Here is a 13,758-nt window from a genome sequence, read left to right as displayed (position 1 = left end):
ACTTCTTTAAACAGGTGTCAAGCACCTACATGGTGCTTGCTTATGCTGACCCCCAGGCCACAGAAACAAGCAAGGCTCAGTGTCTGCCCCTGAGGGATGCAGCCCACCCGGGGAGACAGTGGAACAGGTGAAGACCTCTGTCCTCACAACAGCAGATGGAGGACAGGGCCCTTGGTAGACTTAGAGACGCTCCTTAGTGCTTCCAGGAAGGGGAATCCTTTGGAAGCGGTTGCCGTGGAGCCAAACAGGAGCCCTCGCAGGAGTCATCATTTTGGTGGCCTGAGTTCCCTCACCTGCAGAGGGGTTCAAGTTCCTAAGTTCCTCCAGGATCCCGATAGAGGCCCTGAAACTCTGTGATTTTATGCTACTACTAACCAAACACAAGGCTGGCCTCATCCCCTAATTTAACAAATGGCCACTTGACCCCATTTTGCAGGTGAGAAAGTAGAGCTGAGAAAGCAGGTGTCATTTGCTCTTGGTCACACAGCAGGAAGTGCTGGGGTTCAGACCCAGGAACCCCTGACTTCAGAGCCCTCTGACTTCATCCCCTCTGGGTGTGTGTCCCTCCCCCCTTGCCACCCCTCTCCTGGCCCCCTCAGACCCTGGCCTTTGGCCTCTGTCTGCCAAGTGAGAACTCACAGGTCTCCAGCCTGCTCTTTCCCAGCCGGGTGGTCAGGGGAGTGGCTTCTGATCAGGGGTTTGAGGTTTGAGAGGCGCTGCCTCAGGCCAGGCCGCTGGGGACACAGAATGGAAACTTTTGATGCATCATTCAACCTGGCCTTCTCCACCGTGGGGTCCCAGCAGGAGGGGTTCCAGGCAGGGGGTTGGGGTGAATAGACTACCCAAAGTCACATGGCATGGCTGAAACACGGTTGGGGCTGAAAAGCAAATTACCCAGGTTCCCAGGCCTGTGCTCTTGCCAGCACTCTGACCCAAATTAAATGTTTAAAAATAAAATCAAAGGGCAATATCATTACTGAGCATGCAAGTTCTTAGGTAGAAATTTAAAAAAAATTTTCCAGGGCACACACACACGTGTGTGTATAGCCTCAAATATTGTTGCAGCCAGAGCTCCTCGCTACAGGCGGTTGAGAGTCTGACTCTTGCTCCTCCAGGGGAGCCCTGTTCAAGGTTGAAGGAACAGAAGGCTCTCCAAGGAGCCGCTTTCCTGCCGCCCTTAGAGGCAACCCCAGCACTGGCTCCGGCCTTGAACGGTGCCTCTCTTCTCCTTGAAGCTCCATGTCGTCAGGGCAGTTGCTCATGCTGGTGGGGCTGCATGAGGTCCTAATGCCTATGGGCTCTGTCCCATCGGCTGTCCTCACTGGTTTCTGATTTCTATGCAAGTCCACATTCTTGGAACCGCTATGTAACTGCCTCTCCCTCCCTTTGCTTCTTCCTCTCTCCCTCCCCTCACCCCTTAAGTCTACACATTCACTCAATGAACATCCTGTGGCAGGTGCTGGAATCCAGTGATGAACAGGGCATTCGGGATCAGGGCCCGCAAAGGCTCACAGTGGGACTCAGAGCACAGGGTGGGGAGGATGGAGCACCCAGCCCAGCCAAGGTCTGGAGGAAGTGACCTTTTACAGTAAATCCCAGAAGATGGCTTTTCTTTATTCCTCCCAAGAAGACACATTTTGCTTGGCTTGTTTGTGTTTTAATTTTTTTTTTTAAGTTAGTTGCCAATATTTAAAACTCAGGATACTATACTCTCCAGCTTCCCTTAAATGTTTCAAAGATCTGGGTCTGCCTCCCAACACAGCAACTGTCAGTGGTGGCTCCTCTGAGCAATTTCAATATGACACAGACCCCCACCACACCTAATTGTCTTCCACTGTCTGGGTTAAAAACACAAGTACTGAAGCCTAAAGCCTGGGTTCAAGTCCTGACTCTGACTCTTGTTAGCATAAGACCTGAGTTACAAGTTATTTGGTCTAGTTATGCCTTCGCTCTGTCATATAGAAAATGAGACAATAACTATAAGTGATGTGAAAACTGAAAGAAAGAACTGATGAGTGGAACTCAGAACAGTCCTGCACCTACTAAGTACTCACTGCATGTTGCTGTCATCATTTTCAGCACTGTTGCTGTGATCTGCCCCCCACAGCTTTCCCCAGCAGCATCTGCATCTGAGTTGGGATCCCAGCAGTAAAAGTTTCGTTGTTAGTCTCCTATTTGCATAAGTCACAAGCAACAGACTTTGCTGACTTACTCAGCTCCCAGATGGTTGCTTTGACCACTGCAGCTGGAGCTCTCCTGCACCGTTTTTACTAGAGTCACTGGACCCTTGGCCAGGGACACCCTCTCAAACACTGGGGTTGACCAACACCAAGCCCTGACCCAAGCGATCCCAATTCCCTGCAATCCAATGTCTACTTTGAACAGTGCCGTGCACACAGTAGAAGCTCAATAAATGCATCAGAATGAATGGGGAATGGGTTGCCTGCAGCAGACTGGGCTACCAGTCATGCCACATGAGATTTATCTAATTAGTATCTCCCCTGGGTACTTAACATTGAGTCAGGGGTTGGGGAGGAAAATTGCCAAGGCAAATTTTCTGGGTCATTTTTAGCCGAGTGAGTGGGGACTCCATCCAGAACAGACTGGTTGAGTCAGAAGAGAGCTTCAAGGTTAGACAGACTCCCCTCCCCCTGCACCTTTCACCCCAGTTTACAGTTGAAGAGACTGAGCCTCAAAGGGAATGAGTGGCTCAGAGCTGGGACAAAGGGGACAGACTGAATGCCCTTGACCCTGGACTAGGCTGGCAGCAGCTCACGTGGATGGATTTGAGAGGCGGGCTGCCTTTCTCACACCTCTGGAATCCCCCCATTAGAGATTGATCCCTTGGGGCATTTGCATCCCCCTGAGGAGGGTCATGCCTTAAGCCATTATCCCCCTGAGACTTACCAGGTGCTTGGGGTAGATAGACACTGCAGTGGCATCCAGGTCAGCCCTGCCCCAAACAGCAGAGAGCATGTGAGAGGCTGCCCAGCAAGTCAGCTGCCTCCACACTTGCAGCCCTTGGGTTTTCCCTGGTCAGAGCCCTGTATCTGTCTGTCCTGTCTCCCCGAAGCCAGCTCATCTCTTTTAAGTACTTTGTATACACTCGCTTCCTTAACCCTGACAATAGTCCTGGTCCTTCCCTCTGCCTTTTACAGATGAGAACACGGAGGCACACAGAAGTTTAGGCACTTGCCCAAGGTCACGTCTGGTAAGTGGCAAAACCAGGATTTAATCCATGTCACCTGGGTCTAGAGTGAGGACTTTGCCCACCACACCCATTGTCCCAAAGGGGCTGTAGGAGCCTCAAGGCAGGCTGGACTGTGTTTCGTCCACTGCTGCATTCCCGGCTACTAGCACACACCATGCACATAATAAGCCCTCAGTAAATACACACTGAGTGAATAACTGAATCTCTCAGAACACTTCCTCCAGGAGCCAACTTTGGTCAACTACAGTAACTCCCCTGTATCTAAAGTTTCAGTTGCCTGTGGTCAACCTCAGTTCAAAAATATGAAATGGGAAATTCCAGAAATCAACAACTCCTAAGTTTCAAATCATTTTCTATCTCAGCCGGGCCATGAATTACTCCTTTATCCAGCATATACTGCCGTTAGCCATTTAGTAGCCACCTTGGTTATCAGATGGACTGTCGAAGCAGTATCTCAGAGCAGTGGTCAAGTAACCCTTGTTTACTTAGTAATGGCCCTAAAGTTCAAGAGTAGTGATGCTGGCAATTCAGATATTCTCTTATTGTGCCTCATTCATTTATTAAAAAAAAAAATTTTTTTTTAATGTTTTGGCCATACTATGCTCATATGGGATCTTAGTTCCCTGACCAAGGAACTGAACCCATGTCCCTTGTATTGGAAGGCAGAGTCTTAATCACTAGACCCCTGGGGAAGATCCCTGGGCCTCATTTATAAATTAAACTCTATCACAGGTATGTAGGTACAGTATAGGCAAAAACAGAATATATGGGATTAGGTTCTCCAGTATTCTTACCTGGAGAATCCCACAGACAGAGGAGCCTAGTGGGCTACAGTCCACGAGGTCTCAAAGAGTAGGACACAACTGAAGCAACTTAGCACACAGCACTATCCTCGGTTGGAGGCATCCACTGGGGGTCTGGACTGTGTCCCCCAGGGATAAGGGGAGACTGCTATCTGTGTATCTGAAACTAATGGGGCTGAACTACTCTTGTTAAAGACTTGTACAGAATTTTACCCTCCCTTCCCAAGCTAGGAGACTCCGGAGCTTTCCCAGGTCGGGTATTTCCGATAAAGGTTCTGATTGACAGCCCTCCAGAGCAGGAGGGTGTGACTCGTCCATCCTTTGCGGTCACGCCCTCCCCCAAGGGCTGGAGTCTGCCGACTGGGCAGCAGGCAGTCTTCCCTTCGCGGCTGGGGCTTGGCATGCGGCCAGATGCATAGAGGACTGGAAACATATATCTCCCGCCAGCTCCTCCCTCCCCTCTGCATCCTGACTTCCTGGAATTGTAGACCTGGTACCTTTTCTCCCCACAGGCAACTCTCCCCCCATTCAGCACTTCCGGCCTTTCTTTCTCACAGCTCTGTCTGACAGCCTCCCTCCCGGGCGCTATGATGGGATGTGTGTCATACCTGCGGTGGTGGAAAATGTCTCAGAGCCACCCAAGGGGATGTCCCGGGGCTGTCACAGGGGCCAGGCCCAGGCTGTTGGTGCTGAGCTCAAGTTTAATCAACAACCCAACCACCCTCCCCAACCCCAGTGACAAAGGCCAGGACACAGCAAGCTGCAAGGGTGGGATCTGGGTTTCTAGTCATTCCCCGAGTCGAATTCACTGAGTGGCCTGGCACAGGGCACCCTCCTCTCAGGACTGCATGTCTGCATCTGTGATGCAGAACCTGGAATCTTGGTCATTCTTGTCATGCTGGGTTGCTGAGAGATTGTATGAGATCTTTGAGTGCACACACGTTAAAGCAGTAAAGAGCTAGCCCATGTGAGAGCTGAAGACTGCCTGAGTTCAAATCCTTGCTCTATCTACTGTGTTCCAGTTGTGTTCTTGAGCAAGTCATTAACTACTCTGTGACTTTGTCTTCTCACCCGCCAAATGGATAAGAATAGTCCTTCCCTTGTGGCAATGTTGTAAAGATCAAGTGAGCTAGTAACACAATGCATTCAGAACAGAGTCTGATGCCTGCTAAGTGCTCAAAAAATGCCCCTTTGATGAGACCCTGAAGGATGGAGAACATTCCACTGTGGTCTCGACAGGTCCTTGTCCTTGCACCTGCCCCTCCCACACTGCCTGTTGATAAAATCCAAATTGCTAAGTGGTAGCTGCTGATATGTAAGAACAGTTTCTCCCTCTTCCAAGAACCACCCTCAAACAATTGTTTCCAATACAAGCTGAACTCCAGCAGAGCCCCTACTACAGCCCCGCACAACAACATTCTGCCTTCCATCCCTGAGTCAGAAACTCCTTTATTGTCTTCTCGTGCCTGGTATTTCCAAAGGCTTGTGCTAGTGGGGCTCTAGCTGGTTTTCTCCCATAGCTGTTATTATCAGCTCTGTAACTCCAGAATCTAGCTCAGGATCTCTCTGGCCCATAGCACCAGAGATGGTTAAGAGAGGGATCTCAGGAGGGGCACAGTAGGAGGAAGTACTCAATCCAACTTGGAATGAATTAGAGGGTCTTCCAGAAGTGGGGATGCTTGAAGGTCCTGAGGGATGTGTAGGAGTCCAGGAGTGAATTGTTTGGGTGGTGGGTCTGCTTCAAACCCAGAGACCAGCATGTCCCAAAGCGAGTGAGTCAGTTGTGGCCCCTGTCCTCATCCCCACCCTCGAGCCCCAGCCCCCCACTCGTGAAGAGAAATACATGTAATCCCAGCCACCAGCCACATTCCGTGTGACACCTGAAACTACAGACTATCAGGGCCTGGAGAGCACTTAGAAATCATCCATCTGACTCCAGCCGCCATTCATAGACAGATGAATGAGCCATGAATCAGATGGGACCTGCATGGAGTCCCTAAGTTATTCATTATTACATTAATGCTTTCAGCTAATATCCTGAAAACAACAGGGAGTTGTTGGGGGTTTAGGTGGGGATGTGGCATGATCCAGATGTGCCTATGATAAGATCACCCTGGAAGGGCTCAGAGGTGGAAGAATGGGGGGCAAGTGGAGGGGGACTGGTGGACCAGGAGGAAGCTGAGCAGGAACCTGAGTGAGAAGTGATGTTTCCAGGTCACAAGAATGGGATGGTTTCGATCACAATCACAATCATGGAATATAGGCTGCTTTTCTTTTTTAAACTGGTTACCAGGAAGCATCCAGTCCCATCATTTTATGGCAAATAGATGGAGGAAAAATGAAAACAGTGACAGACTTTATTTTCTTGGGCTCCAAAATCACTGTGGATGCTGACTTGCAGCCATGAAATTAAAAGACGCTTACTCCTTGGAAGAAAAGCTATAACAAACATAGACAGCATATTAAAGAGCAGAGACATCACTGCCAACAAAGGTCCATATAGTCAAAGTTATGGTTTTTCCTGTAGTTATGTATGGATGTGAGAGTTGAACCATAAAGAAGGCTGAGCATCAAAGAACTGATGCTTTCGAACTGGGGTGCTGGAGAAGACTCTTGAGAGTCGCTTGGACAGCAAGGAGATCAAACCAGTCAATCCTAAAGGAAATCAGTCCTGAATATTCATTGGAAGGACTGCTGCTGAAGCTGAAACTCCAACACTTTGGCCACCTGATGCAAAGAGCCAACTCATTGGAAAAGACATTGATGCTGGGAAAGATTGAGGGCAGGAGAAGGGGATGACAGAAGATGAGAGGGTTGGATGGCATCACTGACTCAATGAACATGTGTTTGACCAAACTCCAGGAGATGGTGAAGGACAGGGAAGCCTGGCATGCTGCAGTCCATGGGTTCATGAAGAGTCAGACATGACTGAGTGACTGAACGACAACAACAACCAGGAAGCTTAGAATGGAATTTTGCCTGTTTTTTTTTTTCCCACTAATATAATTGTCCCCTATGCAGCCCTGTATATACAAAAGGGCCCAAATCTCTGGCACCAAACGCACCAAGTTTGAATCCTGGATCCACCAACAGTCAGCTGTATTTCTTAACCTCCATAAGCCTCAGTGTCCTAATCTGCAAAATGTGGAGAATGTCGCCTGCCTCACAAGGTTCTTTTCAGATGATGAAATGCTGTTTGGAAAATGTCTGGCACTGTGTCTGGAACATAAAATATTAGCTGCCTTCCCACTTTTAAAGGTGCTTCTTGATCATTTTTAAAGTTATCTAGGATGTCAATAATTCGGAGGACAGTGGTAAGTGATTCATCCTAGCCATGAACTGTTTCGACAGTAATTTGCTTGATAACTGTGGACAGTGAAAGTTGCTTGGAGTGGGAATTGGTAGGTAGGGGGAGAGCAGAGGTGTTGGGGGGTTAGGGAGGTGAAGGAGTAAATACAGCTCAAGACATTGGAGACCTGAGGGGCTGGAAGGCCCTTCTCACCTCTCCTCTCTGTTCTTTTATTCCCCAATCAGCCCTGGATGCTTCATACTTACTGCTCTGCACCTGACGGCTCTTTGAGACCCTAGGCTGCCTGGTCCCCAGCTGACGCCTCTCCTCTCTCCTACAGTCTGACCCAAGCAAGCCTGTCTTTCCTTCATCTCTTCTGCCCCTGCCAGCTGCCCTCTCCTTACCCCGTCTCCCAAGACCCACACCCTACTGCACACAAAACGCACCACACTGTGGCTTCCAGCCCATCAGTCCATCTCCACTTGGTGTAAGGAAACTCCCTACTCTGCTCACTGCCAGCTCAGATCTCCTGTCAGACTGGGTAGAGACAGCTGGGTTCCCTGGATGTGCCTGCTCACAAGCCCTTCTCAGCTTTCCTCTCTCCATCATCTCAGCCTCAGTTTTACCTGCCAAGAAAATTGGAGTTGGGGACAATAACTTCTGTTATGGAAGAAACCTGAGGAGTTACCTGGTCTAGAGCTATCACCAGGTGCCAGCTATGATCAATTGGGACCTGCCTACAGAGTCTAAGACTGAGTCCAAGCACCAAAGAAAGGAGTGCTGTGGTCAGCTAGCAGTGTCTGCCAAGCACCAGTACTTTAGATATGGCTGATTAGCAATGTCTGCCCTGAGGGCAGCTTCATGAATGCCAAACATTGCTATTCATGATCTGGGCCAATTTTTCAGAATCAAGGACACTGAAAAAAATAAAATTATATTTTCAGGAGATCTGGGTTCGATTGCTGGGTTGGAAGATCTCCTGGAGAAGGCGACAGCTACTCACTCCAGTATTCTGGCCTGGAGAATTCTATGGACTACAGTCGATGGGGTCGCAAAGAGTTGGACACAACCGAGCAATTTTCACTTACATATTCAAGTGGAATATTTTCCCATAAGACCTTGTCAAATGGTGCCTGGACACAGAATAAGATAAATATGATTCCTTTTAGTGAAAAAGACATTCCATTTACAATCCTTCAGCATTTTCTCAAGAAAGAAGTCTCTGTTTGGTTTCCATATACCTTCATCATCTTCCCAACACTTGTTTATCTTCCCTTTAAAATAAGAGAGCAGACTTTCAGCAGGCAATAAACTGAAACATTCTGTTTTATCGTACTCACTTTGTGCTATTGCCTTTTATTTATACTGAACATTGGTTTTTCCATTTACAAAATCAACATAAAAATTTTTCCTTAAATAAAACTATTTAAACAAAAATTGAACTGATTTAAAGAAAAATATCAAGTAAACAATAACAAACATGATACACACATGTATCAGCATGCTGCTGATGAACTAATGGGTGGGCTTGCGTCAGGTGCCCAATCAACTGAAAGCAGGGCTTATAAATGCAGGCACTGCGCGCTTTCACACCTCAGCTGATAGCAGGAACACCCCGGTCTTCACCTCTGGGAGAATTCTTGTCATGACAAGTGTAATCAATGCCAGGGATAGAAGGACGAGAAGTGGACAGGTGGTGGGAGCACCAAGAAGGAAGGGGCTCGCCATGTGTGGTGGGGCAGGACTGCCATGTGAGGGGATGAGCCTCTTGCTGGGGCGGGCATGCCGGAACCTAGTGGACATGGACTGCCTGCCTCTCCAAGGCTTGACCTCAGAAACGTCAAAGTGCCAGGGGTGCCCCTGAGAGCTCGATGATATCCACCCTGCATGAAGGCAGCAAGGGCACAGGGAGACCAGGCATGGTGATGCCAGATAGGTTATTAATTCACCCAGGGACTATGATAGGATGTAAAGTCGACTCTGTCAAGGGCAGGGAATGGAACTGCCATCTGGAGGCAGTGTGCCAGCCTTTGAGCTGCAGAAAAGACCCCTCCAGTGGAAGGTGGAGCAAGAGGGGCCTGAGGGATGGCTCCTACGACAGCATCAGGACCCGCCATTTGGAGGGGTTTACTTTCCAGTGGCTTGCCATTGTGGAAAGATCCAGCCAGCGTCCACTTTGCTGGGCATTTGTGCACAGACGGGCCACAGCTGTAGGCAAGCATTCCGAGGTCACGAGAGATCCCAAAGGGGATGTGACAGAGACACTCTGTCCCACCACCCTGTGTCCCCGAGAGCCTGTCCCTCCAGCACTGAATCTCGAGTTTGGGCACATGAGAGGAGGCAGTGTTTCCCTGTAAGGGAAGCAGAACTGCCACCTGAAGGATAAGGGGAATTTGTCACCCAGATGAGGGAGGAGAGGGCCCCCCAGGAGCAGGAAATCACACGTACAAAGGTGTGGGGAAGTGAGGGAGTTCCGAGTGGTTCTGTAGGACTGTGTTGTTCAGTCGCTCAGTCATGTCCGACTCCTTGAGACCCCATGGACTGCAGCACACCAGGCTCTTCTGTCCTTCACTGTCTCCAGCAGTTTGCTCAGACTCATGTCCGTTGAGTCAGTGATGCCATCCCGCCATCTCATCCTCTGTCACCCCCTTCTCCTCCTGCCTTCAATCTTTCCCAGCATCAGGGTCTCTGAGTAGGACTGTTGGGAGGATTCTAGATGGGAATGTCCCAACATGATGCTGGAGGACCAATAGGTCAAGAAGTTGTACTGAGGGCATTGGTGAGTCATGGCAGGATTTTAAACCAGGAGCAGCACATGTATGCCCATTCGCTCTGACGTGTCCAACTCTTTGCAATCCCATGGACTGTAGCCCGCCAGGCTCCTCTGTCCATGGGATTTTCCAGGCAAGAATACTGGAGTCGGTTGCCATTTCCTTCTCTAGGAGGAGCAGCATAGCTCCATTTATGTTTTGGAAAGATTCTGCTGATTGTCCTGTGGTGGGTGGGTGGGAGGGGTGTGATCCAGGCAGAAAGCCCAGTGAGTAAGCCAGGGTGAAGACCACTGGAGAACCACAAACTCTCCCTGAAAAGTAGCTACAGAGCTGGAGAGGAGAAATGCTTCAGAGGTAAAACCACAGGACTCCACGACGAATGAGGGAGTGGGGGAATCAAAGGACCCCACCCCCAAAGTTCTTGGCTTGGGCAATAGGACCAGGGAGCAGCAACTGAGGTTTGGAAATCAACAGCTGAGTGTGCAGGACTGGGTGAGGCCCTCTGGGCAGAGATGTCCAGAGGTTGCTGGACACCGTGTCTCAGCAGCGGAAAAGCCTCACGGACAGAGTCCTCAAGCAGGCCTGGCGCAGCAGTGGACGGCCACCTGCCTCCCAGCTCTGGCTGTCTGTCTATACCAAGTAAGCTGGGTCCTGATCCTGGAGCTCTTGGAGGGATAGGTAGGCATCAGTGTTCAGGGTAAGGCAGACAGTGGGGGCCCTGACTTGGCCTTGCCCGGGAGGGCTGGCCCAGGGGAAGTTGGTCCCCTCTCTTGGACTGGGGCCAGGTACCTTCTCTCTTGCTTCTCCTAGCTCATGCTCTGGGGGTGACTGAATATCCACCAGGTCAGGGGCTTCCAGAACAGGAGGCCCCAGCGGCTGGGGGATCCAGTCTCCAGGGATTCCCTCCTGTGGGCTGGAGGCCAGCCTCTCTTCACCAGCCCCAGTGCCCTGCTGGGCAGTGTTCAGGGGGCCTGGGCCACTGAGGAGACTCGGAGAGAAGAGCAGCAGGTCTTCTCCGGGGGGGAAGGTGCAGTAGGCATCGTCATCCCCTGGTGGAGTCGGCAGGGGTGGAAGGAGAGCTCCCTCAGGGGCCCTGGGCCCACCCTCATCAAGCTCCTCTGTGCAGGGGTCGTAAACGAAGTACACCTGGCAGGCCTCAATCTCCAGGGCATCTGGGAGGTGGAAGAAGAAGTAGCCTTGGTTGGTGAAGCAGCTGGTCACCGAGTGGCCGCTGGTCTCAGCTAAGGACAATGAGCCCTTGTCCTGCTGCAGCAGGAGCAGCTGTGTGGCCTTGGTGTCCCTGTCCAACACCTCCAGTGGGGAGATCTCGGGGTCCGGGCCACTGCGGCTGAAGGAGGACGAGGGGAAAGGTGAAGAGAGCCACTTCTGTGAAGAGAAAGGACAGTGGGAGGATGAGGGGGCCGTCTCTTCCAAACTCAGCAATAACCCCTAACTCCTTCTTCTTTAGCAGTAGACTCAGGGCTGCCGCCTCCGGGAAGCCCTCCTTGACTGCAAACCCACCCCCACCCCACCCCCACCCCACCCCCACCCCTGCTGCCCTGTCTCCCAAATGCACACACATGTACACACATACAAACTCGGCCCATTGGTTTGGGGAATGTTCCACATCAGTGGGTGTGCCTGCTTCCCAGCCTCAGCACAGATCTTTCTGGCTCACTAGGGGCCCATGGGATGTGTTGGGTCAATACCTGAATGCTTATTGAGCAGCTAGTAAGTGCTCTTGCCTGGAGAATCCCATGGACAGAGGAGCCTGGTAGGCTGCAGTCCATGGGGTTGCTAAGAGTCAGACACGACTGAGCGACTTCACTTTCACTTTTCACTTTCATGCACTGGAGAAGGAAATTTCAACCCATTCTAGTGTTCTTGCCTGGAGAATCCCAGGGATGGGGGAGCCTGGTGGGCTGCTGTCTCAGGGACCGCACAGAGTCGGACACGACTGAAGTGACTTAGCAGCAGCAGTATTGGGAAACTAGTGCTGCTCCAGGTCCCAGGGACATAGAGATGGGTGGAATCCTCAGACTGACTGGTGGGGACCAGTGTGAGTGTCTGAACCAACCAACCAACCACTGCCGAAGCAGAAAGAGCCCTGAGAGTACGTCACGACCACCATACGAATGCCCAGAGAGAGCCCGTGTCCTGGCCCAAATCACACAGCCAGCAGGTAGAAAAGCCGGGCTTCATGTTCCCCACGCACACTGCCACGGAACCATCTCCAGCTGGGAGCTAGTGGTCCCGCCCCCTGCCTCCCACACACTCCACCCACTGAGAGAGGCAAGCACCCATCAGAGGCAAGCACTTCTCAGTTGCTCTGGAGTGTGGAGAGCCCTGGCAAGGAGCAGGGAGACCCACTTCCAGCCCTGGCCCTGGCACTCACGAGCTGTGTGACCCTGGGCAGGTGACTGCACCTCTTGAGCCTCAGTTCAGTAATAGCTAGTGCCTCTTTCCTGACTGCCTCACTATGGCCCAGCAAAGAGATGTTAAAGAAGAAAATGAGGATGGAAACACTTGGCACAGGTAGCATGCACATGGCCAGCAGAGGTGTAGGGGACAATACCCCCCTGAGGACAGGGTGATGGGGCAGGAGGGTGCACTTGAGAACCCCAACAGCCTTCTGTCCTGGGAGCCTTCTGCAGCTGGACTGTGGTCCCCTGAGCACAGGGGCCAGGTGCGACGGGTCTCCCTGTACCCTTGTGCCCAGCGTGGGGATCCAGAGGCCCAGTTGATATATTGCAGGTGAATTAATGGCTGGACCACTTGACAGCATCTACCCCCTTCCCCAAACCAGGTGTTCATGTTACAGGAGAAAAGGCCAAGAGAGAAGGACAGTGAGGGCCAGCTAAGGGTGGCAAAGGACAGAGGCGTGGGAGAGAGGGCAAGAGCCAGGCCAGGTGGGGCTCCAACACTCCAAGAGGCAGCAGAGGGCAGGGCCAGGCAGCAGTCCTGAGCAGCGGCCAGAAGGAAAGGGCAGCCCTGTAGCCTGCGCTGGTGTGCTGGGCCTCAGAGCTGTGTGGTTAGCCTCTTCCGAGGCCTGGGCCTCCATCCACAATGCCTTGAAGTGGAAGTGGGCAGGGGAGGGGGGATTGTCGTGCGGCACAGGAAGAAATTCATCCTTATCACACACAATGGCACTTGCACTCCTGGGTCTCACGGACAGGGCAGTGGGCCCTGGGGTCTTGGAGCTCGGGGTTCTGGGGCAGAGAGACAGAGAGGAGCTGGCCTGTCACCCAGATGCAGAGGAGAGGGTGGGGTCCCTCTCGGCCATCTGTCGCCCCCAGTCACACCTGCACCCCCAGGGCCTTTTTGGGATACCCCCCACCACACACGAAGGCCTGGGCCAGGCATTTTGACCTGGGGTTGATCCCATGGGAAGATGCAGCTCTCTAGAGAGGACCGCAGTCCTGCCTCAAAATGTCCCAAGCCCATCGACTCAGAAGGACCTCAAGCTGGAAGCGGTCTGAGGCTGCATCTAGTCCAGCTTCCCACTAGGAATCCCTTCTGCCACGTGACCAACACATAGTCAGCCAAGGCTGGCTTGAATACCTTTGTTGGTGGGGAGATCACTACCTCTCAGGCTAAAGGAAAAGTTATAAGGAGATACATAACCCCACATAAAGAGCACTGCAGGCAAGATGTGCCCAGACCTGGGAGTTTTCCAGAGACTTC

The 13,758-nt window shown here is 51.5% G+C and overlaps 1 protein-coding gene across 1 annotated transcript in view; it reads right to left on the bottom strand.

Annotated features, from left to right (window-relative positions):
• Positions 1–8,611: 8,611 nt before the first annotated feature.
• Positions 8,612–13,758, bottom strand: part of LOC120858560 (interleukin-2 receptor subunit beta-like) — a 42,736-nt gene continuing 37,589 nt past the window's right edge. The window contains exon 9 of the mRNA XM_040234693.1: positions 8,612–11,460. Within this exon, the coding sequence (XP_040090627.1) occupies positions 10,705–11,460 (756 nt within the window). The 3' untranslated portion in view covers positions 8,612–10,704. The remainder of the gene's footprint in view (positions 11,461–13,758) is intronic.

This window comes from Oryx dammah, unplaced genomic scaffold, assembly GCF_014754425.2.
Source record: "Oryx dammah isolate SB20612 unplaced genomic scaffold, SCBI_Odam_1.1 HiC_scaffold_29, whole genome shotgun sequence".
In the NCBI taxonomy this organism is placed as follows: Eukaryota; Metazoa; Chordata; class Mammalia; order Artiodactyla; family Bovidae; genus Oryx; species Oryx dammah.
The sequence above is the reverse complement of the archived record's forward strand: the minus strand, read 5'-3'. Positions and strand labels throughout refer to the sequence as shown.